A 25,146-nucleotide genomic window follows, 5' to 3' on the forward strand; every position below is an offset into this window, starting at 1 on the left:
TACATATTTGTATGATGAGGCTGCACACAGTTCTCTCAGCGGGTGCTGTCTAACTAGATTGAGCATTTCCAAGTTAATCATGCTTGTGAATCTTTATTTTGAACTTATAAAAGACCACCATCTCTCCATCTTTTATTGGCACCTTTGGCGCATGCACATTTGCTAAGTAAGTAGTAGCTAGAGGCTGAGAAAGTGGTGACTTGCCCTAATGTCACCTGTAAGACCCAGGGATGAAGCTGCACCTGCTCTGTGAGACCCCTGGGCCCTGCTCTGTACTCTTCTTAACCAGCCAACCCTGAAACTGACATTTGTCGGGGATGGGGTGCACATCTTCATCTGAGAACCCATCAGCCCCTGAACCAACCATAGGGACCTCCAGGGTCCACGGTGAGCCCAGGACAAACAGATTTGGTGTTTGCCCTGAGAAACCTGTCGAATGCATCCAACAGCCTTTCTCTTTGAAAACCTGAAGCCCTAGGCAGCTCACTTGAGGGACAGGGCCATCGATTCCGGTTACTTCCTGATCTGTGTTGAGCTCCGGGTACTTTTCTGGCTCCCAGGAACGAGTGGACTGGTCACAGCCGGATCCATCAGGCATAGGAGAAGGGCACTGCCCTTCTGCTGGGCATTTTCCTGTCCTCCCTCTTCACTTCTTTTGTTTTAGAACTTCTGTTGTAAATGCTGAAGACTCAGCCCCGTGGTGGCATCTAATGCTTTGTGGGTTGGCGATACATTCATGTTCCTTTAGCATTGCTGTGGACCAGCAGCTACTGTTTGCAGGACTGGAGTGTAGACCTATCAGCTACTGTTTGCAGGACTGGAGAGTAGATCTATCAGCTACTGTTTGCAGGACTGGAGTGTAGATCTATAGCAGAACGTTTGCCAACACGTGGGGCCCAGGGTTTAGCCAGCAGCACTGGAAAGTAAATAGTTACTATGTAGTTAAAATGATGTATGCCAGGCACTGTGCTGAGCACTGACATAAAGCATCTTATTCAAATCTCAAAACAACCATATTTGGTGGCCATTATCTCTAGAAAGAATTCCCCAGGAAACTATGACTCGAGAAGTTCAGCAACTTGTTAGACATCATAGGTTCTTTTTTAAATTATACATTAAAATTTTTTACATTTATTTATGGGGTACCTGTGTATGAGCACACATATATGTGCGTGCCTATACATGTGTGTGTGTACATTTATGCCACAGTATGTGTGCACACATGCTTATGCCATGGTGTGTGTGTATGTGTGCGCACACACATGCATGCACACGTATCAAAACATGCATGGAAAGCAGGGAACATCTTTCCCGTCCCACAGTCACAGCTTGTAAGTGGAAGAGACAGAATTTGAACTCAGAGCTGTGTGCCAGCAAGGCCCAGTCCCTTTCTGTGATCTGCTCCTCTGCTCAGCACTGGAAGGGCACCGCCATGGAATCTCGGGCTGGGGACAGTCAGCAGAGACACCGGTGCTCAGGGTTTCCGCACCTGTTAAATGAAAGATGATATTTGAGAACCATGGCAACCGTAAACATTTACTTACTTATGTCTCACTATAACTCAGGCTATCACAGATCATTCTGTGTAGCCCAGGTTGACTTCAGATTCCTATGAGACAATCCTCCTGTCTCAGCCTTCTTCTGGGATTATATGCATGAGTTACCAAATATACCCAAGGAGCTTTTTAGAAGAGCCATAAGCTGTTTCTGGAAAAACAGACTGGCAAAACTTAGATACTCTAGTGGCCTTCACTGAAGCTGGTGTTTGTAAACCACAGTATCTCATATGTGGCCAGACGGACCAATATGAGATCTATAGAAAGAAAGTATGGATTGGAACTGCCGCAGAATTTTACAATGATCCAGAGCTTCTAAACAGTTGCTGAGGCAGGTGTCCCTGCTCAGACACAGAGCAGGCATCTTGCTTTAGGCCAGCATGTTCCAGCCCAGACACCACGCTCCTCTCTAAGGGCACTTCCACTCCCTCTGGCCATGGACTACAATAATCTGTGTTAGATGCTTAAGAAATACAGTGAGATGGGACATCCTCCCTTAGCGGATTTCCTTCCCATTGACGGCCAAGGCTGTTAGCATTGGAACACTCTCATCTCAGTCCCAAAGGCACTTCCCATTCCACAAATGAGAAAACTGAGGCTCAAAGAGGCGACTCACCTGGGGTTCTATGCTTAGCAAGTGATAGAATCTAGACAGGACCCCAGTCGCCCAACTTCCTGTCCTGTCACACTGCTTAGCTCTGTGAGCAGAGGCCTCTGTGAGTGGCTTAGGTCTCCCGCAGGCCTGTCTGTCATCACTCTCTGAGTAACTGAGGGGGACTAAATAAAGGATTTCTCTACCTCCTCATCGGTGTGGGGGCTCAGACCAGCATTTGGCACACAGCGCGTGCTCGGTAAGTATGCTGGTAATTCTGAATCACCCAGACACAACCCAGCTCACTCTTCCCCAATGTCATCTTCTCCCGGAGGCCATCTGGTCTAGACCTCCGTGGGTACCTGTGCTTCCTACAGACGTCATCTCTGCCCTGGCTCTGTGTTCTTAGACGAGCCTGCTCTCAGATACCTGCTAATTGCACGCATTTACCTTGCTAACTTCATTTACCATGCGCCGTTCCCAGGGTCGGTGACTCTCAGACTGAAGCGTGGGTCAGTCATTGGGACGCTCTGTAAAGTCAGATTCTGGGCCCTTAGCCCAGGGTTCTTGGATCAGTAAGTCTGGGTCAGGGCACCAGAACTTCCGTCTCAGACACACTCACTCCCAGGTGAGGAGGTCACAGGTGTGAGACTATACTCTAAAGACAAAACCCACGAAAGTCTGAGAGACAAAAGTGAAGTTGTGGACAGGAATCGGGTCATCAGCACGGGCGGCTAGACTCTCACAGGCTCGCGTCTGTTCTCTCTCTCTCAACACACATGTAGAACGGAAGGAACTCAGAAGTACCCGTGGAGCACAAATTTGACTGAATGAATTAACGTGTAATTTGCTAGTGCCAGACACATTCATTCTCACCCCTGCGGTCTTGTTCAGTCCTCTGTGGCTGTTCCTCCAGCCAGGGGTGGCGCCCAGCCAGCAGCCCATTGACCATGACTGCTTGTTCCCCCAGATCACCCCAGCGGCCTGCAGAACCACCCTCGGCTCCGGACGCCACCGCCACCACTCCCCCACGCCCATACCCCCAACCAGCACCATGCGGCCTCCATCAACTCCTTGAACAGGGGCAACTTCACCCCCAGGAGCAACCCCAGCCCGGCACCCACAGACCACTCACTCTCCGGGGAGCCCCCGGCAGGCAGCGCACAGGAGCCAACCCATGCCCAGGACAACTGGCTGCTCAACAGTAACATCCCACTGGAGACCAGGTGGGTCCCAGTGGACCAAGGCTGGGAGGGCATGGGTGGGCTGGGTAGGCAGAGAACAGACCAACCAGGGTCTAGGGCCTGTTGGTGGCCAGGGCAGTAGGGACGGTGTCTCTACCTCCTGTATCTTTGGAGAAGCTGATAGGAAATGCCTTGTCTTGGGCTGGGACTCTCCAGTGGTAGGAGAGAGCTGGGGAAGGCTGGGATTCTCGATTCCACCAGAGCCGAGGCCCAGCGCTAGCCTGCTGCTTCCTAAAGGTATGCCATTGGTCAAGTTGATAAGCTCATGGACGTTGCTTGCCTTGTCTACACAATGGCAATGCAGCGAGTTAGGTAAGGCTTTTGTAAAAGTGGGCAAGAAACGTACAAAGGAGGTAGCCTGAGTATAGGACAAGGCAGGCACTCGGTTCCATTTTGTCTGGGTCCTTAGCTCAGCCAGTTGGATGTGATTTCATTGCTCTATGGCTAGCATCCCACCTGTCTGGACTATGAAAGGACTCTGTGAAGGTCAGTCTCCCCTTCCCTTCTTGCTTCCTGGTCTGTTGGCCCTTCTGTACCCAGATAGTTCCCAAGGGTTTCCATTAGCATCACTAGCACAGGCTTGCATGTGGTGATTCCATGTATTCTGCATACATCGCATGATGTCCTCATTCAGGAGTTCGGGAAGGTGAGAATCAGTGGCTCTGTGGCCAGCTCAGGTCACACAGGAGACACAGGAGGCTGGTACAATGCATGACTAGGACTTGAACTCAGGGCACCAGACCCTCCGTCCAGTACTGTTACCCTGCGGCTCATTCCCTTCCTGCAGGATTTGCCATGGGGTGTTTCCTTCAGCTCAGGCCTGCCGCCATCTTCCTCCACCATGCTTAGCCACTGTTTTCCAAACGGGGTGTGTGTGTGTGTGTGTGTGTGTGTGTGCGTGTTTATAAAAACCATGCAACCACTTAAGAAATCATAGGAAAATAAAAAGAGAATCAGATCATCTGTCACTCTAACACCCGAGCAGAGCGCTTTGGGCACGCCTCTTTCTCTGCTCTCCAAATCATAGATGACACATTCCAGGCTGGTCCAGCAAATCTCCTCCTCCACCATCTCTCTCTCTCTCTCTCTCTCTCTCTCTCTCTCTCTCTCTCTCACACACACACACACACACACACACACACACACACACAGAGAGAGAGAGAGAGAGAGAGAGAGAGAGAGAGAGAGAGAGAGAGAGAAATGGCACACATAGGTTTTCCCTTCCCAAACTCCTGTTCTTCGTGAGGACCACAAAGCCAAACCACGCCCGAGGAAGGGAAATTAGCCTACACACAAAAGTTACACCCACCCTCCTCTGCAGACCCCCAACAATCATGATGACAGCATCAGCACATTGAGCTCATGGGATCTGCAAGAGAAAAATCACAACCCTTTGGTCACATTTTGTACTTGTTGAACCACTTTTCCAAACCCGAGTTTGTCAGAGATGTGAGCCTACCAGGACCCACCCCGGCCGGTATCTTTTTTTTGATTACCCTGTCTGTCCATCCACATCCTTTGAAATGTCTCTCTCGCTCACATCAATCACAGGGTGGACTGTTATCATCCCACCCCAGGTAGCCAGTCAAGTCTCCGTTATCTTCAGTATTTATCGAGTGGGACATGGCTGATGGAGACCAGCAGCCAATCAGTGGCTCTGGTTATCTGCATGGATCATGGAGGCTGTTCTCTGCTTGGGTGTTCATTTGGGGAGCAAAGTAGGACCTTTTCCCGTGAGTCTGTAAGTTTCTCAAGGGGAAGAGAGGCAGGAGAGGGGCACCGAGAGAGGTGTCCCAGATAGTCAATATGTGATGTAAAGATTGTCCCACCTCTTCGGCCGCGGTAGCCATCTTTCAGTAACTCGCCAAAATGACAAACACAAAGGGAAAGAGGAGGGGCACTCGCTATATGTTCTCTAGGCCCTTTAGGAAACATGGAGTTGTTCCTTTGGCCACGTACATGCGAATCTACAAGAAGGGCGATATTGTTGACATCAAGGGAATGGGCACTGTTCAAAAAGGAATGCCCCATAAATGTTACCATGGCAAAACCGGAAGAGTCTACAATGTCACCCAGCATGCTGTGGGCATCATTGTAAACAAGCAAGTTAAGGGCAAGATTCTTGCCAAGAGAATTAATGTGCGGATTGAACACATCAAGCACTCGAAGAGCAGAGACAGCTTCCTGAAGCGGGTGAAGGAGAACGACCAGAAGAAAAAGGAAGCCAAAGAGAAGGGCACCTGGGTTCAGCTGAAGCGCCAGCCTGCTCCACCCAGAGAAGCACACTTCGTGAGGACTAACGGGAAGGAGCCTGAGCTGCTGGAGCCCATTCCCTACGAATTCATGGCCTGATGTACAAAAAGAAATAAAAGACCTGGACTATAAAGGTTTTTTTCTTAAAAAAAAAAAAAAAGAAAGAAAAGATTGTCCCACCTCCCCTCCCCTGCCCATCGGCTAGAACGTGCCTGCCTCGCTGATCCTCTGTCCTCCTGTCTCCATTGCTTAGAATGAGTGAAACTGGGCTTTCATCTGTCATTATCATTCAGATAATTAATAACCACCATAGAGAGCTAGCAAATAAGATAAGCAAGAAGAAAAATACCACCTTGATCTGCCAAAAGGCACATACGGGCATGCACACCCTCTCATAATCCATCAACACACATGCAGCACACCATCATTATATATAGTTAGAGTGCATGTATTTAATATTGAGGACATGCATGTAAGCCTTCTCCAAGTCTGTGCCCTTTCAGACTTCTGCACGGGTCTTGCACGCCCACTGGACGTGCCCTCTTCTTCACCTCTTGGTCTAGCTGAGTCCTACTTACTCCTGCAGCCCAGCTGAACAGCTGAAGAGGCTTCCTCTGTGACCCCAGAGCTCTGTGCATCTACAGATAGCCCCCAAACTAAGAGCAGTACCAACCCTGCTCGACGATGCCATGAGAATTCTGCATGTTAACGTTGGTCTCATCGGGTGATCCATAGCTATCTTCAGCCACACGAGACCCGTACGTTAAACACATCGGCTGGCTGAGCAAGTTATTCAATATACCCAAGCCTTGGCTTCTTCCTTGACAGATTAGGATAAAAATTATCTTTTTTCCAAGAGGTTGGAAAGAAGCAAACGTAAGAGACACACATACAGTGCCGGGCATCGAGCAACCACACTGTCAGAGATATTTCTTGTATGTTCATAAAGCTCTGCTCCCCTGTGTCAACTCTGTGAAGGAATAAGTCATTGAGAAGGTAGCCATGAGTCCCTTCCCAACAGAGGAAGGAAGAGGACAGGGTCTGTCCCCTCACTGCTTTGTAAACGTGTGGCCTGGTGTCCTGAGAATGTGACAGGCTGTTCATCATCGAGAGGCACAGTCCTCGGGGTCAGGTACATCCCCCCCAAACTTCCACCCTACCGCTCACTAGTGGACCTACACCTTGTGCATTTGCACCCCTGAAAACAATCGTGGTTTCTGGTCCCAGTTGTCACTGCTACATGACAAATGCCTCCCAATTTAGTGACAAGGGCAACGTGTAGTTTGTCCTTCACAGGAAAGTCAGGAGATAGGGAAGGACTTGGATGTACGGCTCTCCTGCTCCACGTGGTATTAATAGTGTCAACTCATCTTTAGCACACATTACATGCCTTTCCCTTGTCTGTGGAACTCCTTCATCCCTAAGGTACCTTGGGACCTCTGCTTATGATCCTCTGAATGGGATAATTGTCCTTCATTCTGTGTGCATCGGAGTCCCAAGGTATGGAGACAGAAGCCGTTGATCCTCTGAGAAGTTTAGTCTAGACCTGGCCTATTGTCAATTCTGCTCTTATTTGTCGACTGACATTGTCATGGGCCAGCCAGATTCAAGAGGAGAGGGATTGAACCCCACTTCCCAGTGGGAGAAGAATCAAAGCTTTGGCAGCCATCTCTAACCCACCCTCCTCCATTATCAGACTTTTCCAGCGGTTACATTGAGACCAACCATCTTAGGGGCTCCCACTAACTCACAGCGGTTCTCATTATCAGTAAATACTCACCAGGTGCCTACTGTGTGCTAAGAGAGCAAAGAAAACAACCTCTTGCCTCAGATGGTCATGACAGAGGAAGCTGGGAGACACGCTGTGATCCAGTTACTGTAGGGTCCCCAGCACAAGACACAGTGCTTGTCACAGCACGGTGGGGGGCTTAAAATATGAACACACAGGTAAAAAGAGTGATGATGGGACAGAGGGGTGACCAGATATGCTTGACTGACACTTGAAAAGGGACAGCTTCCCATAGCAGCTGGTAGGATGACCAGGAGAGATTCTATTTCCTCCTGGCAGAAAAAGAAGGTTTGCAGAAGGCTGGCGAGAGGGGACTTCTGGAGACTCACTCCCTTCTTATACCCTTGTACCTCTGCCAATCCCCTCGGTTCACTGAGTCCTCCAGGGAGGAGCCTGGACCCACTTGCACTCCCTAGACCTGGAGTATGCCCTATAGACGTGTCTGTGGTTCTTCTGTGGAGCCATGTGTCGAAGGGTCCCCAACCTCTGAGCCACTTCTTTGACAGACTGTGGCATCAAGCTTTTAATTGATTTCACAGGGACTGTCTGATTAATAACCCATCAGGCTCCTGCTGAATGAGGGGAAAGCCTAAACAGAAGGCTGCCAGACCTCTGCTCTGCCTCAGCTCATCCCGGCCATGGTTCAGGAGCCTGGAGCCCATTTTGTGGTCATACTGAATTTGAGAAACCGCCCATGTAACCTCAGGGATGAGGCCACCCTACAGTCTCTAGGCCAAGCCTACTGTGGTTCCCCAAATGAGGCACAGGGATGGGTCAGGGCGAGCCCAGAAAGTCATCCACCCTGCCTGAGCCTCCTTAGTTCATCTGTAAAATGAACACTGCAGAGTCAGAATGGGCAGTCTTCTCTGTCCCTGGGTGATGTGATCTCAGCTGTGTGTAAGATCCCATATAAGGCAAATGCCACTGCCGTGCAAGAAGCTCCCAGAGGGAGGTGGACCTGCGAAGGGAAGACAGGCACCATGGATGATGCTTAAATGAGCATGCGCACCAAGCAAAGAAGATGACATCATTCTGTGTGCTGGAGAGCATCCGTACCCATGACTGACCCTCTCGGAGACCTCCCTGGGGGCTGCCAGGTGCTAATGAGAATCCCTCCCACATAGAACCCCTTAATCCTCGCAGCTTCCCCACAAATGGCATGTTGGAAGTCTCCAGGACCACTCCAGATTTGGGGAATGGCTAACAGGGCTCATGATACGGTCATGAGCGCAGCTCTGCATTCACTGCCGGGGAAGAATGGGAAACAAGATTGGCAGAGCCAAGATCTACGGAGTGAGGTAGAGGGCTTCTAACCAAGCTCCAGGTTCCAGAGGCTGTGCCCAGTGCAGCCGTGCAGAACAGGCACACTCTGCTCCCCAAGCGAAACCGTGGTAGGCATAGAACGCTGCGAGGCAGGAGGCACAGTAGGGACCCAGTGCCCTAGGTTATAATAAGGGTCGCCATATGGACTACCTCTGCCTGGGACATACTGAAATTACAGCCTCCTGGAAGAAAAACATGGCTGCAGCAGTAGGTTGAAGACGAAGTGTGTGCCCAGTGGGCCTTAGCAGTTCACACAGGGAACCCTCCTGAGGCCCGCACCTCAGATACCAACGAGGGCCAGTCTTAGGCAGACTCAGGACCGCTTCATTTTAACTCTTTCCCGCATGAGTGGTCTTATGAGCACACACACCGCCTCCTCCCGTCTAGAGAGGAAGGGTCTGAATTAAGAGACTTGCCTAAGATCCCACAGCCAGCACACGGGGAGGCTAGAACACCTGGGCCGTCTTCTGAAGTCCTTGCATCTAGCCTCTGTCCAAAGTCAACTTCCTGATCACGTTCAAGTGTCTTCTCAGGCCAGGTGAGGGGGCACAAGCAATCAGAAGGCTAAAGTGTGAGGATGGTGGGTTTGAGGCTACATAGCAAGACCCTGTCTCAAAAATAAGTAAAAAATGAAGGGGCTTCTCAAGGCCTCCATTGGCAGGAACTAAACAGTTTTGCAAGCGCAGAGTAAGGTGGTCTCACCGCAGCAGCAGCAGTCTGAACCACCATCACTTCCGGCAAGTGTTTGTGTCCTCCCATCCCTAAGTGACCTAAATGACGAATGTCCAGGTTGGCATGCTAACAGAAGCACTTTTGGAAGATCCATCACAAGGTAGCGGGAGAAATCCTTCACTCTGCCCTGTTGCCTGTCTCCTTATCTTCCGGCTCTGTGCTCCTAAGTGACGCTTGTCAGCACTCTTCCCTTTAAAACACGTTTCTTTTTAAATGGTAAATGTTAAAATAGGGCTGGGGAGGGCTCAGGCAGGCAGGCACTCACTCTCCAAGCACGAAGACGTGGCTTGATCCCCAGAACCCACATAAAAATTCAGGGTGTGATAGTACACACTGTAATCCCACTGCTGGGGAAACAGACAGATGATCCCTAGAGCTCACTGGCTCACTTAATTAGCAAGCTCCAGGCCAGCGAGAGACTCTGTCTCAAAGGGAAAAAAATTAGGAATGATGCCTAAGGCTCGGCACCCAAGGTTATCACCCAACCAGCACACATGAACATGCCTCAGGACACACGAACATGCATACAGACACACGGATTAAAGATACAAATCACTTGACCTGGGCACTGGAAATATCCTATCATTAACGTTTTGGTCTTATTTCTTGGCCTTTTTAAAAACATGCTTATTTGTTTATGTTTGGTGATTACGAGGTACAGCCTTGACTCTGTGAAATGTAGGCTGATGGCCAACTCCCAAGTGCTCCCAGAAACAGGCTGTACAGCCAGCATCAATGCAGAAAGGCAGCAGAACTCTGTTTAGGTCCTCTGAGCGGACACTGTGGGGCCTCCTCATGCCAGGGGAGGTAGTATGCAGAGAGTCCAAAAATCCTCCTCAAAACAAGAGACTAGAGGAGATAATAATAACCACCGCCTGCTGCTGTCTCTAGGATCTATGTGCCTGCCATACGCCGGGCAGACTTCCTTCTGCATATCCTGCATCCAGCAGCACTCAGCTCAGATCTGTCTAGTGACTGCATGTGTGTACCAGTCAGTCTTCTCCTCCAGGCACATAGCAACAAGCCCGACAGAAAGGACAACTGCCTCATAGAACTGGAAGAGACATACTGTGCAAACCAGCACCCCGTGTTCCCATCAACATTCCTGAGCCCTGAGCTCTTGCACTGCTTTGTTTTCTCACATGGATTGATGCAGTGTATGTGTGTGTGTGCGTGCGTGCGTGTGTGTGTGTGGACGTGTACTAAAGCAGCACAAGGAGTCAGTGAGTGGCTGGGGAGAAAGACTGGGAGCTGCTGTGAGCAGGAGAGAAGCCATTGCTGTGGAAGGAGTTCTGATCTATGGGAATATTCACCAGACAGCTCGGGCTTAGCTTGTTTGACAGAGGCAAGGAAGTCAGTGTATCTGTACGAGGAACATGACTCTGGAGGAGCAAACCAAACCAGATCATGTAAGATCTCGTAGGCCTGGGAAGGGCTGGGGAGGGTTAAGAGCAGAGAAAAGATCCACATCTTCACTTCTGGTTGTGTAAGTGAGCAGTTACCACTCTTTGATAGATTCTCAGAGGGATTATCTGCCTCGGGCAGATGAAGGATGGAGCTGGGGCCTGAATTTAGATCTGCCTTGTCATTCAGGCCTCTCATCTACAACGCTAACTGCCAACCCCTGTCCCAGGCACTGGGAGCCTCGTGACAGGAAAACCTTGCAGTGGTGGCCCAGAACCTGGTGACTCTACATAGGACAAGGCCCACTAGTGCCTCATTATCAACATCCCAGTTGCAAAACAGTGTCGCTTTCTACTCCACTGTCCCTGGGGTGTTAGTGATAGTGACACGGGACCTCCACATCCCTCTCTATGATTTGAGAAGGTGGCAGGCATAAGTTGAACTGTGTTGAGTACACAGAGTTGCAGCCCAGACGGCCTGAGGTTTGGGCCTCGCAAGCCCGTTCCGGGATAAACTCACCACCTACTCACCCTGTGATCAGACCTCAGGAAAGTTGCTTCTCTTAGCTGTGCCCCACCAGCTGAAAGGGGCGATGACAGAGCTGACTTGATAGGAATGGGGTGGAGAATACGTGTAAGTCACTCACAGAGCTCCTTGAACAGCAGACCGTGTGTGGTGGCTTCAGGATAGGGCATCCATCGCGTTGAGCATCATCTCAGGCGACCCCATAGCCACCTAAGCATCTTAGTGCTGTAGTCACCAGCACGGAGAAAAAATGGTGGAAAGCAGTGGAGATTTTTACCCAGAGTCACACATCAAGAAGTCTTTGCATTGGAATACTGTGTTCTAAGGCTGGGTAAGAGGCAGAAGGGTTCCTTGGCAGGACTAGAGCCCAGAGCTGGCTTGCTGCCGTCTCTCCTCCCTCTGGTATGCCTTACCGTGAGGCAGCAGTCCTGAAACTAGCTGGAAGTGGGATCCAGGGCACCTGAGAGCGAATGGCATCACCTAGCAGGTACAGTTGGGACCCGGGCTGCTACATTCGGGGCACAGTCAGCAGAATGCATAAGCATGGCCCTGCCCTCATGGACAAAGGCCCTGCCTGTGTCTTCAGGGAACTGTCTTCCTTGCTAAGCAGTTACCACCCTGTTCCCACACAAGCTGAGGGATGGTGAGACTCTAACCAGGTCCTCATCCACAGGGACTTAAGAAAAATCCAGATTTGTTGCTCTATCTCAGTGCACCAACTGAGTCCCTGTGGCTCTGCAGGACCTGGGCAGGGTACGACCCTCCAGAATATTCTCCTTCTTTAGAAGACAGGGGCCACAGGTGCTCGGTGCTCTCGTATCTTCAGAGAAGTCAAGTGGGTGTTTCCAGATGTTGCTTTAGCAGATGTGGAGGGAGTCAAATAGAGAACGTTGGGCTGTCGATCCAGATAAACAAGTTCAAATCCTTGCTTTGAACCTTGTTGCTGGTGACCTTGGTGAATCCCACTACAGTTCCCTATCCTGGTGCCCTCATCTGTAGTACTGGGATCACCCTGACTTCCTTGCATAGCATCTAGTTTGGAAATTTGAGAAAATGCATATAATGTGCCTAGCCCACTGCTGGGCACCTTCCAGTCCTCCCAGCTGAGAACTGGAGTTGGGATACACACAGCTTCCAGCCACGCGGGTTTGTATAGAGAGCGCCCCCTCTGGATGCTGTGCACCTGTGGCTTTGCACACCGACCTGTTGCCTGGACCCTTCATCCCCGCTGGCCTCACGCACAGCCGCACCCGACAGTCACTCTTCATTTGTTTCTATACTCTCCCCTTCATCGATGCATGCATGACTCATGGCTTCATTCATGTCTCCATGTGTGTGTAGAAACCTAGGCAAGCAGCCATTCCTAGGGACATTGCAGGACAACCTCATTGAGATGGACATTCTCAGCGCCTCCCGCCATGATGGGGCTTACAGTGACGGGTAGGTGGCACCTCCCCCCCCCCATGCTCCTCCTTCGTGTGTGCTCTCCGTGTGGCCCCTGCACTTGCATGCAAACCCCTGAGACCTTTCCCTGGGAACTCCTGGGAGAAGCGATGTCATGTTGCATGAACATTCCCCAAGTCCACGTTCCACTTGCGAAGTCTGTCCTTGGAATACCCTGCCCCACCCCCATCCCCGGCATATTAACAGCGGTCTTGTTAATATGCAGCTCTCAGCTTCCCATCGGCTGCCTTCGCCATTCTGGAAACCATCTCATGTCGCAGTTTTTATACAGCACAGGCCCTGTGTCTCACGTATTCTGGCCTCGAGTGTATATTCTGTGGTCCGAATGTCTTCTAGCCTGTGAGGAGTGGGTTTGTCCTAAGATTCCAAGGCCATGCGGTACAAATCACGCAGTCCACACAGGGTTTGCACAAGTCCTCCCATGGCTACGGTTCGGGCCATGTTATGCAGGATTTTTCATGATTCGGCCACAATCATGTGCTTTGACATTCTCCACTGCCTTCAAGATTGCGGCTGGGCTACAGGATGGAGCTGCCCGTCTTTCCTCCACATAGCTTTCAAGTAGCACTGCAGCTAGGGCTCCTGAGGCTGTGAGGGCATTGTTACCAGCCATGGGCAGAACTTATGGTGACTCCTTGACTTCTACCCCAGCAAAGCTCCATTTAAAAAGAAGGGCTTCCAGTGCCTTACCAAGGTGCACTGGAATGCAGGTATTAGAACAACAGAAAAAAAAAATAATAACAATGACCTCCAGGAGACAGGCTGGACTTTAGACACCCCTAAGCTATTGTAATGATTTTAGAAAACAGAGTTTATTTCCCAAGAACCATCCCCCTACCCCAGCTCCACAGTTCCCAGGAAAAGGACTTCAGGGCAACCTCTGTTGAGTGAGTAGTGCCTTCTGCCTCGGGTGGGGCTTCCTGTCCTATTAGTGCTCTGTGGAAACGTGTCTTCTTGTGCCCCGTTTGTGGTCCGGTTCGTGACTTTTCCTGACCCTGTCATCTTCCCTGTGATGATTCTCTCTCTCTCTCTCTTTCTCCAGGCTTCTCTGCATGTCTCTTCTTCCGTGCGTCTCTCCTGCAGGTTGGCCTGGGCGCCTGGTTGGCAGGCAGATGCTGACACCTTCCCGCCTCTCTCCATCCACAGGCACTTCCTCTTCAAGCCAGGAGGCACCTCCCCGCTCTTCTGCACCACATCCCCAGGGTACCCCCTGACGTCTAGCACCGTGTACTCGCCCCCACCCCGGCCCCTGCCCCGCAGCACCTTCTCCCGGCCGGCCTTTAACCTCAAGAAGCCCTCCAAGTATTGCAACTGGAAGTGTGCCGCCCTGAGCGCCATCGTCATCTCGGCTACCCTGGTCATCCTGCTCGCGTACTTTGTGGGTAAGCACGTTCTCCCCACCCCCACCTCCCAGCTCCCCGTGATGCCCCTTTGTCCCAGAGGGTGGCCACCAAAGCACCTGGGGTCACCAAAGGCACCGCGCCAGCAACACGGTCATAGGATGCAGGTTGTACCAAGGAACCTTGCCCTGGAGTGGTTCATGACGTACAGCATAGGAGCACCCTCACCTCTGTGCCTGGGTCAGGACGGCCAAGGTGAGGAGCAGTTCGGGAGAGGAGCCTACGGGTGAAAGGAAACCACCAGGACTGCTCCGGGTGGGTTTCAGGCTGGGTGGCTGATAGTGTGTTGTGGAAGCCGTCATGGTTTTTAAAATACAGTCAGAACCCAAGGAAATCCTGCACGAGAAGCAACAGGCCCCCGGGAGTGGGGAGCCGACTGAGGGAGGAGCCGAGGTTCAGAGCCACACTGGCTGCGAGTTTTCTACCCGACCCCAAGTCTACTCTGGGTTATGTAAGAAAGTCCCCAGTTCTGTGACCTGTGGCCCTGCTCCAGCAAGATGGCTTCTCCTTGGCATTTTTTGGACACATTTCTAGCAAAATCTGGTTTCCTATTTCTGAGTCCCCGCTTTGATTTTCTCCTGGGAAAGCAATTAATTGGAAGAGAAGTGGGCTGAGTGAGGAGCCTGTGACCTCTATGGTAATAAGCCTGTGAGGAAAGGCATCCAAAGTGGGTTTGGCTTAGCTCGGGATGTCTTTTCCGAGGATGAAGGTAGGTGATCCTAGCCTGAGAAGGCCTTGAACCCATGCTAAGGAGTTCAGAGAGAGTTCTGGAAGTAAATGGGATTATCAGTATAGGCCAGTAGGTAGAATTATAACTGACCAGCCGAGGTCAAAGAAAGACAGAGGACTTCCCTGTCTAGCAGGCTGTCACTACAGATGCAAAGTGAGCCTGTCATGAGAGGCAGTACCATGCCATCATAGAAAAAGGTCAATGGAACACGAACCGCCACTTGTTTCAGAAATGAAAATAATGTGTTAAACATAGACAGGTTTCAAATGATGATGTAAACTCTAAGTTCACCTCCCTCTACAGGGTCCTCGGTTTCCTAAAAACAGTCAGGAAGGTGACATACCTGAGAATATCCTACTATCTCCCCTATGCCAGGTCTTGTTTCCCCTATGAATATAGACTTAGAGAATGCATAGCTCCATAACAAGCTGGTGTACAATTCGTATATCTTTTACCAATTAATTTATGGTTGTCGCCTGGAAAGCTACATTGTACGAATCCTGAGGCTATATTCCAATGAAATAAAAAAGAACCTCTGTGATTGATTAGTGATGCCTGTCATGCTCACCTTGGAGCAAACAGGGTGGGCACATTATTGGATGGACAATCAGAAGAGCTCTCAGCAGTGGTAGGCCACAGTTAGGTTTTCATTACATGAAGAAGGAACGGATGGCAGAGCTATTGGGAAGTGGTTACAAGGAACTAGTCTGGAAAAGTTGATGGCTCCAACTAAGATAATAATGGCGTGGGCCTGGAGAGAAAGGACGTAGGTGGAAGATAACTTTAGCAGGATTTGCAACGCCAATCAGAGGTTCATTGCATTAGTTGCGTGAGCTCATTAAGAGTAAATACAGGCTTGTGATAAGGAACGTAAGGCTGGACTATAGCAGTCATATCTGGGGAAGACACCGAGAGGGTCTGGGCATCCCCTCTGTCATTAGCATAGACTCAGCAAGGGCTTGGGAAGAGAATGATCTCGGTACCAGACTGTCCTAGAGACCAGCACTCCCACGTGGTGATGGCTCACCCTCAGACAGCTCACTGGTTCCCCAGAATAATGTCTGTGAGGCTGGAGTTAAGCACTGTCTGTATGGGGAGCGGTCACCCCACATCTCAAGGGCTGGCCGTGGTAACCTCGGGATCCGATCTCTTTCCCTGATGAGGGCTAGAATGGGCACACGGGCATCTTGCTCTGCCCTTAGGATCCGATCTCTTCCCCCAGTGAGGGCTAGAATGAGCACACGGGCAACTTGCTCGGCCCTAATTGCAGGCTGTGATGACTAACTTGTAAGGAACTATCAATTATTAAAGATCAAATTAATTGTTTCAGCCAAGCACAAATATCCTTAACAAAGACTCTTTTCCAGCAGACCAACTGATCTAATCAACAGGCAAAAAATGCGCAGATATTTAATTAGATTTTTGATGAAAAATTGTGTTTAATTTCAAGTATAATCAATTATTAATTACTGCAATGAGCAAGTCTGACTGGGTTTACTAATTAACTCATTTAAAAATTATGAATAACCTTTTCATTTGTAATCATTTTCTACAGCCTATCAAATTCCAGATAAGAATTGCATCCCCTAGTAGCCAGCAGAGGGGGAGACAGAGCAAAGGGCGGGAAAGAATGTGGTTTCTAATATCTGCCCAGGGCAGCCATATCAGGGTGGTGATCCTGACAGAGCTGCTTGACCTTTAGCCTCTTGGTTGGGAACTGTGCTGAAGAAATGATCAGCCAGTGACCTTTCAGTTTCAGACATATTTACTGGCATTTCCATGGGAAAACAGAGAAAGTGGAGTTAACACTCCATGGAACCTTGCCTTTGGGCTCTCTCAGCCCGCTTCCCCCAGCAATCTTTGTGGGACGGGGGTGGAGCCCTCCCCCTACAGAGGACCTGCTCACATTCTTGTGATATTTTCATAGGGGTCCGCACAGGTCTCCTTTATGCCAAAGGACTGGCATTCAGACAGGCAGCCTACGAGTCCGCACCCCACCTGACTCTTCCTGTTAGGCTCTCAGATCCTCGCTGGTCTCCACTAACGACCTTACCTTTCCTTTCCCAGAGCAATCTGCTTCAGAACCACATGGAGGAAGGGGCTGGAGGGCGATGTTGTGCCATCGTGTAGATGATGCTTTACTGCGTCTTGATCACACTTAGAGCATTTTCAGTAAAACAGCAATTTATGTAGAATGGGAAGAGTGACAGTGGCCACTGTATCCACAAGATCAGTATCTCTTAGCTCTGACTTTTCCATGGGCCCCTTTCTAGCCCACACATCTCACTTGTACTTCACCATTGAAATCTCCTGACCCCAGAGGATGAGGACCCTGGGACCCACAGTGCTAAAGTGACTCACTCACTGCCATGTGGTTAGATTGGGAATGTGACCCCCAGCCACAGGCATCCCAACACTTTTGAGAACTTACTTTTGCTCTTTGGAGCTCACTCTTTACCCTCATGCGCTAGCTTTCCAATCTTGGTATTTTGGGGTTTTTTTTGGGGGGGGGATATCTTAAATGTGACTTTAGCATTGGACCAGATCCAGGACATGCTGCTTCCTTCTGGACCCTCCCAATGGTTCTGTGGAACCAGTATGACTTTCTCATGGGGATCTAAGGCTCAGAGCACACGCCAGCTTTCCAGGATCCTCCAGGCAATAAATGGCATAGCTGCCACTCAACCAAGACCTGGGATCTCCCAAACCGTGCCTCTAGGCACAGTCCTGAGCTCGAACGGGTGATGTTGATCCTTATCCACTGAGCAAGTGTGGATCCCTTTCTAAACTCCTCAGAACCTCAGCCTCCCGTTTCCATACCATTCCTATAACGGGAATGGCGCGCCCGAGTGACAGACGCCCCCGGAGAGCCTGGCCGCCGACTTTAGGACCTCAGATGCATATTTGATTTATCTGTGCAGTGGGAACACAAGTGGTTACATCACAGGGTGGCCATGCAATCCGGGGAAGAAAGTTTATACAGAGTAGCTACCCTGCCCTGCGCGCACACACACAAACACACACACATACACACACACATACATACACACACACACACACACACCGGTATGATGTGTGTCACCGTCACAATGCAGAGATCTACCTCCTTATCTTCTGAGGCCTCGCTGTGGCCTGCCGGCTTTCTGGCCTGCCTGAGTCACTAGGGCAGCGAGGAAGCAAACAGGGCGTTTGTCGGAACACATTTGGAGGGAGGTCTGGCTGTTCCAGGACAGCAGTCACAAAAGGAACTGTCATCTACAATGCCGAACCCTCCACCCCCTGCCCCCCGTCTTTTCTGTAACTAGTGCAAAAGCTGACTTCGCTTCCCTGACAACTGTAGCCCCATGAAGCTGACAGCTTCCCTTGCTTCAGAACAGCTGCGTAAAAGGCAGTAGATGAGCTACAGATTACGATCTTGAGGAGGCTTCAAGCACCTGTCTGGCAGGAGAGCCCGTGGAACAGGGGTGGAGCAAGGCTTTCCATGTACACAAAGGCCCCAGAGCACCCCGGGGTGCTGGCTCTTCCACACCAGCTCCAGGCCCACCCTGAAGGGCGGAGGTGCTTTGACTGTAATATCTCTAAGGAAGCATGGCGCCCTCCAGTAGGGTAACCCAGGGAGTCTTCTTTCTACTTCTACGCGGTAGAGGGATAATAGAGTTGCATTAGTTTTAGCACAGGGCCTGTGGTGGAGGAGGCAGCCCTTGCCGGTGACTCTGGAAGACCGTCACTCCTGCTCCTGGGACTGTCTTAGCCTGGGCTGTGATGTGTGTAGCTGATCCCACCCAGCTCCCTGCAGCCCATAGTTCCTCAGACATCGTATCAGAACATACAGAGCATGGGGTCACAAGCAGGAGCCTGAGCCGCCTCTGGGTGGGACATTCCTGCATGCTCAGACACAGTGACAGATCTTCTTACTAACCAGGTCATATTTTCACCTCTACCAGAGACCGAGTGTGGGCTAGGTAAACGCTGGCACAAAGCGGCGAGAGCTTAACTGTGAGAACATGGCCAAGCTTCATTGCCGCTTTCCAGGAGGCAGTTCAGAGACAGCTTACCTTGGTTGGACATTACTGCGCCACTAGGCCTGGTGGAGCCCGAGTCATCCGGTTCTTGAGGCCATCTGGAAAGGGTTGGTAGAGGTGCGCTTGGGAAATTAATGGGGTTTGCAGAGAAGGAGGGCTCCCTGGAAATCTCCGACGCCCCACCCGTTTATGAGTTAGTTTTCACATCTCTATGGCAGAACACCTGACAAAGGCGGCTAAGGATAGACAGGCTGCTTCGAGCTGAGAATTTGAGGAGGAATACAGTCCACTGTGGCACAGAAAATATAATGACAAAAGCATGAGACAGACAGTGGCATTTTAGACATAATCAGAAAGCAGAGCGTGCCCAGGAAGTGGGGCCAGGCTGTGAAGCCTCAAACCCCACCCCCAGTGACCCACTTCCTCTAACAAGGCTCCAATTCTTAAAGATATTCCAAGACAGCTGGGGAGCAAGTATTCCAAATGTCTATGGGAGACGTATCTCATTCAAACCACAGAGCCTCTTAAACTGGCCACCGTCAGTGTGGCAGTGTGACAGGAAGGGACAGGAGACCTCTCATCCCAAGAAGGCTGCAGTGCATACCTCCTGTGGCCCATTATCCTGCCCAGAGCCAGCACAGGGTGGCTGTGCTCAGAAAAGCTTTATCGAATTAAGGACTGTACAGAATACTTAAGTCGACCGTAAATAGTCTACATAGAAGGATACGGGCCAAAGCATAGTGACGGAAATGTTTGTTTCACCTCCTGTGATTCCGGTACAAGTGAGAAGAGATAAGAAGAATAGGGAGCACTTCAGCGGTGGAAGCTGGGGTGATGGTAGCACCCTCCCCCATTCCTTAGTCTAAACCGGCTCCTCTGTGCAATCTCAGGTCTCAGATGTAGTTTGAACAACAGACCTGTTGCACATTGGGTCTGGGTGTTAGTGAGCAGCTAAGGGCTTAAGTTTTCTCTTCAACCTCACATCAAATCTTTTGGATGGAAGCCATGGGTTTAGCTTTATCACCAAAGCACGGAGGGAGGAATCCACAGAACCTGATCTTTCATGAGGAGGAAGGAATGGTCAGGATACAGGATCCCGCATCAATGCCTTTCTCTCTAGGATTGGTTCCTCCCCCTGCCCTGTAGGAAGATGTCTTTACAGCTGACACCCAGCTCCCCAGTAGGAAGGCCTAGAGACTGGCATGTCAGAAATGCTGTCCCGGAGAACAAGCAGACACACTCTGCATGTCTCCAAAGGACAGAGTCAGGCATGAGGCATAAAAAGATGGGAGAGGCTTGGGGGATGATCCATTGGATATAGGCATGAGGACAGAACTTGGATTCCCAGCATCCACAGAAAAATCCTGGCATAGCTATACACTTTCCTATAAGCCCAGTGTAAGGACCTCGGAGGGTTGCTGACTGCCAGCCCAACTCCATGTTTGGTTAGAGTCGGTCTCAAAGAAGTACGATGGGAGTGGTAGACCAGGACATCCCGTGTCCCCCTTTGGCCCCTGCCCATATGCACAGGCATCTGGACTGAGAGGAGGGGTAAGTGCATAGCCTTTAGAGGCCCATGATCCTGTCTGTGCCATCCCTCCTCAGATACTATCCCCACCATCTGGGCAAGCCTTGTCTTCATCAAGCTCTCCATTTTTTTATTTGTAAGGCAGGAATAAAAATGAACACACAAGAGCCTGACTGAAATTATGACTCAGGCAACATGTTTGAGCTCAGCGGGAAAGAAAGGCTTCCAGTCTGAAGCGCTGCCCACAATAGAACAGTTTGGGGGTGATCTTCCTGGCAGCAGAATTATCAAGCAGTAGGTTGTTCTATTTGCTTGTTTCTTTGTGTCTTTGATTGTTCATTTGCTTTTGACTGGAGAATAATGTAATGAAGACACTAATTGCAAAGTCGAGTGCCAAGTGTCAAGGAGCAAAATGACTCTGGACTAATGGTACCAGGATGTTGTTACTCCTGCAGGCGCTGCAGGGTGAGGGAGAGATGCTCCCATCCCTGCCACTGCTACAGCTGCTGGCTCCATTTGCCGTGCATAGCACTCCCGTGGACATCTTCACGTCTGCGGTTTCCTTCTTTTTTCCTCTCGAACGGGATGTCTGCGTGACCAGGTGTTGACAGGTCAATGCTGCAGGATAGGACGGAATCCCAGACCCTACTCAGGTATCTAATCTCCTCGGTGTCCTGCAAGTATGGAGCTTTGTATGTGAGCTTGGGTCAGCTGAGATCTGTGGGAACTAGGGGTGACAAGGGACTACTAGAAGGAATGTAGCAGATCTTCCTTCTGGAGGGTTCCACCTGCCACCTGCCACCTGCTTCTCTCTGTGTGTTCTTTCCCAAGACCTTTACCCAAGCCAGACATGGGGGTGTACAGCTATAACCCCAGCACCTGGGAGGCTGATATAGAACAGTAGGCTTTAAGGCAGCCTGAGCTGCAAAGCCAGGCTTTGTCTCAACAAACCCAAATTAAGAACCCGCAAAAGAGCTCTACTGAAATGTTGTTATTCAGGAAGGCCAGCATCTCACTTATGTCCTTATGAAGCCTTTGGTACCCTCCACAGTCACATAGGAAAGGAAGCACAAATGGGCATCATTGGGGCAGTGCCAGGCAGAGGTGTAGGACATTAGGTAAAGGCCGGGGGAGAGGTCTCGTTTGCCTGGCAGAAGTCCTTGAGGCAAGAGGCAGTATTGGAAGCAAGTCTTATAAAAGAGGGAAACTGTCTAAAAGTTGATAAGGTCGTAGACTCTCCAGGCCAAGGTCAGAAGCACAGATGTGGACTGGACAGGGGCCTTGAGGGACAATGGAATCCATACAAAGCAAGATGTTCATTCAGGGAGAAGCCGCGGGGTGGAGTCCGTCAGACATGATCATCAACACACATCAAGATGCCCTTCTAAAATCGAGTCTGCTGTGACGTGATCTCACCCCAGGTGCCTGTTCTCCCGGGGAAATACTGCCGGTAAAATGTGAGCAGTTCAACAGGTTCAGATACTAAAGGACTGACCATTTCCTCCACGCTTGTCATTTCCAGGGTTCTCTATATTTAATCAGGAAGCAAGAGGGTATAGTCAGCCTAGGCCCAACTCGTATTTCAATTTAATCTGTACCTCGTACTAAACAAAAAGGTAGGGCAAGTTGCTGAGCCGCTTTGAGCCCCAGTGTCCTTTCTTTTAAGGCAGGTACTACATGCCATGGGAGAATTTGTGAGCATGGATTATTTTTTACTTATTTCCTTATTCATTTTGACTTTTTGCATTTCTTGAGATGGGGGTCTCAGGTAGCCCAGTTTGGCCTGATATGCAGTGTCTAGACACGGACACAGCACAGGACATGTGACAGCTTCCACTTAAAGCCGGTGGCCGTGGTTCATACCGTCACCATCATCTACACGGCCCTGGGCGTCATCTGAGCCAAACACGGGTCTGTGTGTGCAGAGAACAACAGGGCCTCACATCTGTCATGTAACAGTCGGGGACAGGAAGGCAAGAAACCACAGTGATCAGAGGGTAGGGGACACCCGAGGGCAGGAGCCTGTCTCCAGGCTGTCCTGCGAGTTCACGGTGAACATTCCCTTTATAAACCCCACAAGTCCGTAAAGGTAAGTCATCCACCCTCATCCCTGTCAAAAGCAGATATTCCCGTCAGGGAAGCCCTCCACTAATAACGCATGCTCAAATTAAAACCCCACTTGAGAGGCTGTAGGGACCACTTCCTAATTGATCATAGAAAAAACAGAGGGTAAGTCACACGGTTCATGTGCCACAGGAAACCAGGACATGGAAGTTTTGCTCCTGGGGCCAACCACAGCCTCTCCTCTAGGAGGTGTGGAAGCAGAACATCAGCCGCAAGTGTCTTCCCTCGAGCTGCAGGGAGTGGCCAAACTTAAGTTTAAAATTCAGCTGCATTAGATCTTTTCTGAAGGCGAAGGAGGATGTTGTGAAAGTGAGGGGCAGTCAGCTGCATGCAGCCATGCCTTAGGTGGACTTGTGACCGGTGTTGCAGTGTGGATGCATGCAGCCATGCCTTAGGTGGACTTGTGACTGGTGTTGCAGCATGGATGCATGCAGCCATGCCTTAGGTGCACTTGTGACCGGCGTGGCTGCAAGTGCAGCAGAGAGGACTCTGTGTCCTGCTGCCTAAGGAAATGACAAGCCTTTCCCAGACTTGCCTGCTGAGGGCTTTGCTGCCTGAGGGCAGGGCTGCCTGCCCCCAGCTGAGCCCTGTGAATAGGGGGGCAGTTCCTGGGTTTCTCTGATCTCAAGGTCATTAGTAGGGTCTTGGCCACGAGGTGCAGACAGGCCCTGACCAGGCTCCAGTGTCCTCTCTGCAGGGTCACTCTCTGACCGCTTGTTCCCTCAGCAGCTCTCAGGAAGCCACTTTTGTTGGACTTGAGATTAACTAGGGGAGGAGGGCTGCCGGGCTGTGCTTCCTTGGCAACAGCAGGCGCAGAGTCACCAGGACTCCGTCTGCGGCCACAGCACATAGCACGCCTTTAGTAAATGGTGCAATCGGAAACATTTGGGAGTCCGCTTTTTTAAAACTACGAAATTCAGTTAATACCTGCCGTCTGGCTCCGCTCTGAGACACCTCATCTATAACATGGGTTACTAACAATATCCACCTTAAAGGGTCTTTTAACTGATCTTGCGAAAGTGGCTTCAACATTGGGACCATGCACAAGGGAGCAAACCTTAAGTCAGGTCTGTGGCTGTTTTAGTAACAGTCCTCACACATCCCTGAAGCTATGCTGGGAGTTGGGAAGGAGGTTTCTCAGCCCTGAGGGAAGGCCTCTGCTCACATGGCCTGGGCTGGGACCTATTGCCCATGCTATGGACACTGGGCTGGGCTCCTTCTGCCTGGAAAGTGGTACCTGGCGAGACAGCAAGCACTAAGATTGTATACTCTGCTCTCACACAGGATTGATTTCTTTGTGCCTTCAAAACCAGATTTTTTTTTTCATGGAAAGAGCTCAGAGCTACATAGCTGCAGGTGTGGGTTCAGTTCTTGCCCAGGTCCTTCCACAAATGTGTCGGCCAAGCCTGAATCTCCTCAGCTGCTCTTCGAAGGGGCTAGTAGGTCTCCAAAGCAAAATAGTCAGGGTAGCAACCTTCCTCTGCCCTAAAACATAATCTCAGGCCTCTTAACGCCCCAAGTCCCCAGAGGTCCTTGTTTTACCTCTTCATCACAAACCCTGATACACCACAGAAGCAGTCAGGGTACTGTGAACCACGGTACACACTGAGCCTACTTCACTACCTTCCGTCCCACCAGAGGTAGCATGAATGCTACCATCTCAGGGATAAGGGAACGGCAGCGGCAGAGAGGGAAGCCACCCCACAACTAGAGCGTCAACATGGGAGAAGCGGTCACATGTCCTTGACCACAGAGGCCAGGCTGGTCATCACCGGACATCATTACCGTGGCCCCACTGGAGAATCTGCATTGGTGGCAACTGGCAGAGCCAGATGGTGAGGCTGAGGCAGGCAGGTTGAAAGTTGGGGGAGCAGGTCAGCCCCTTCATTAGGAATGCATGGGAGCGTTCTCGGTAAAGCCAATTTGGGGCAGGAGAGCTTCCTTAGTCTATTGTTAAGGTAAGAATTCCTGTGCAAATTAAAATCCTGCTTCCTCTTATCTTCAGCTTGCCTCTCACCGGTTCTTGGTGCCTGCCAGTTAAAAGGGCAGCCGTGTTGACCACGGACTCACACGCTTGCCACACAGAAGTGGCCTTCTTCCCAGTACTACACAGTGCAGAAAAATGGCCCATGGTGCCAGAGTCCGTTCCCCAGAAACAGTGGGTCCCGGAGTGAGGGACGGTAGCCCTGATTGCTGCAGTCGCGGTCTAGCCAGAGACAGGAGAGAAAGCAGTATATTTACTTGATTTAAAATTAGCCCCACGTAGTCACCGGTGGGATCCTGTCAGCCCGCTTCATAGTGATTCTCCCCATAAAAGCCGTTTTATCTGCTGGACAAATAACTCTCATTCCGTGCCCAAAGTCTGTCAACTCCTGGGAACAAGAGAGCGCCTGCAGCTAGAAGGAGCCTGCAGATGGCGTGGCAGGGAAGTCATGAGGAATACAGAGAAGGAAAGAAAGA

General features: G+C 50.6%; 1 protein-coding gene across 7 annotated transcripts in view; it reads left to right on the plus strand.

Moving 5' to 3' along the window:
* Nucleotides 1-25,146, plus strand: part of LOC121458754 (teneurin-4-like) — a 671,077-nt gene that overhangs the window by 471,844 nt on the left and 174,087 nt on the right. For 5 of the 7 annotated variants that reach the window (XM_041668100.1, XM_041668102.1, XM_041668105.1 and 2 more), the window contains 3 exons: nucleotides 3,119-3,374; nucleotides 12,760-12,858; nucleotides 14,029-14,264. In XM_041668100.1, the coding sequence (XP_041524034.1) occupies nucleotides 3,119-3,374; nucleotides 12,760-12,858; nucleotides 14,029-14,264 (591 nt within the window). The remainder of the gene's footprint in view (nucleotides 1-3,118; nucleotides 3,375-12,759; nucleotides 12,859-14,028; nucleotides 14,265-25,146) is intronic. The other 2 variants (XM_041668104.1, XM_041668106.1) reach the window with 1 other exon arrangement.

Source organism: Microtus oregoni, unplaced genomic scaffold, assembly GCF_018167655.1.
Source record: "Microtus oregoni isolate MIOR12 unplaced genomic scaffold, Mior012 000018F_ref0000195, whole genome shotgun sequence".
Classification (NCBI taxonomy): Eukaryota; Metazoa; Chordata; class Mammalia; order Rodentia; family Cricetidae; genus Microtus; species Microtus oregoni.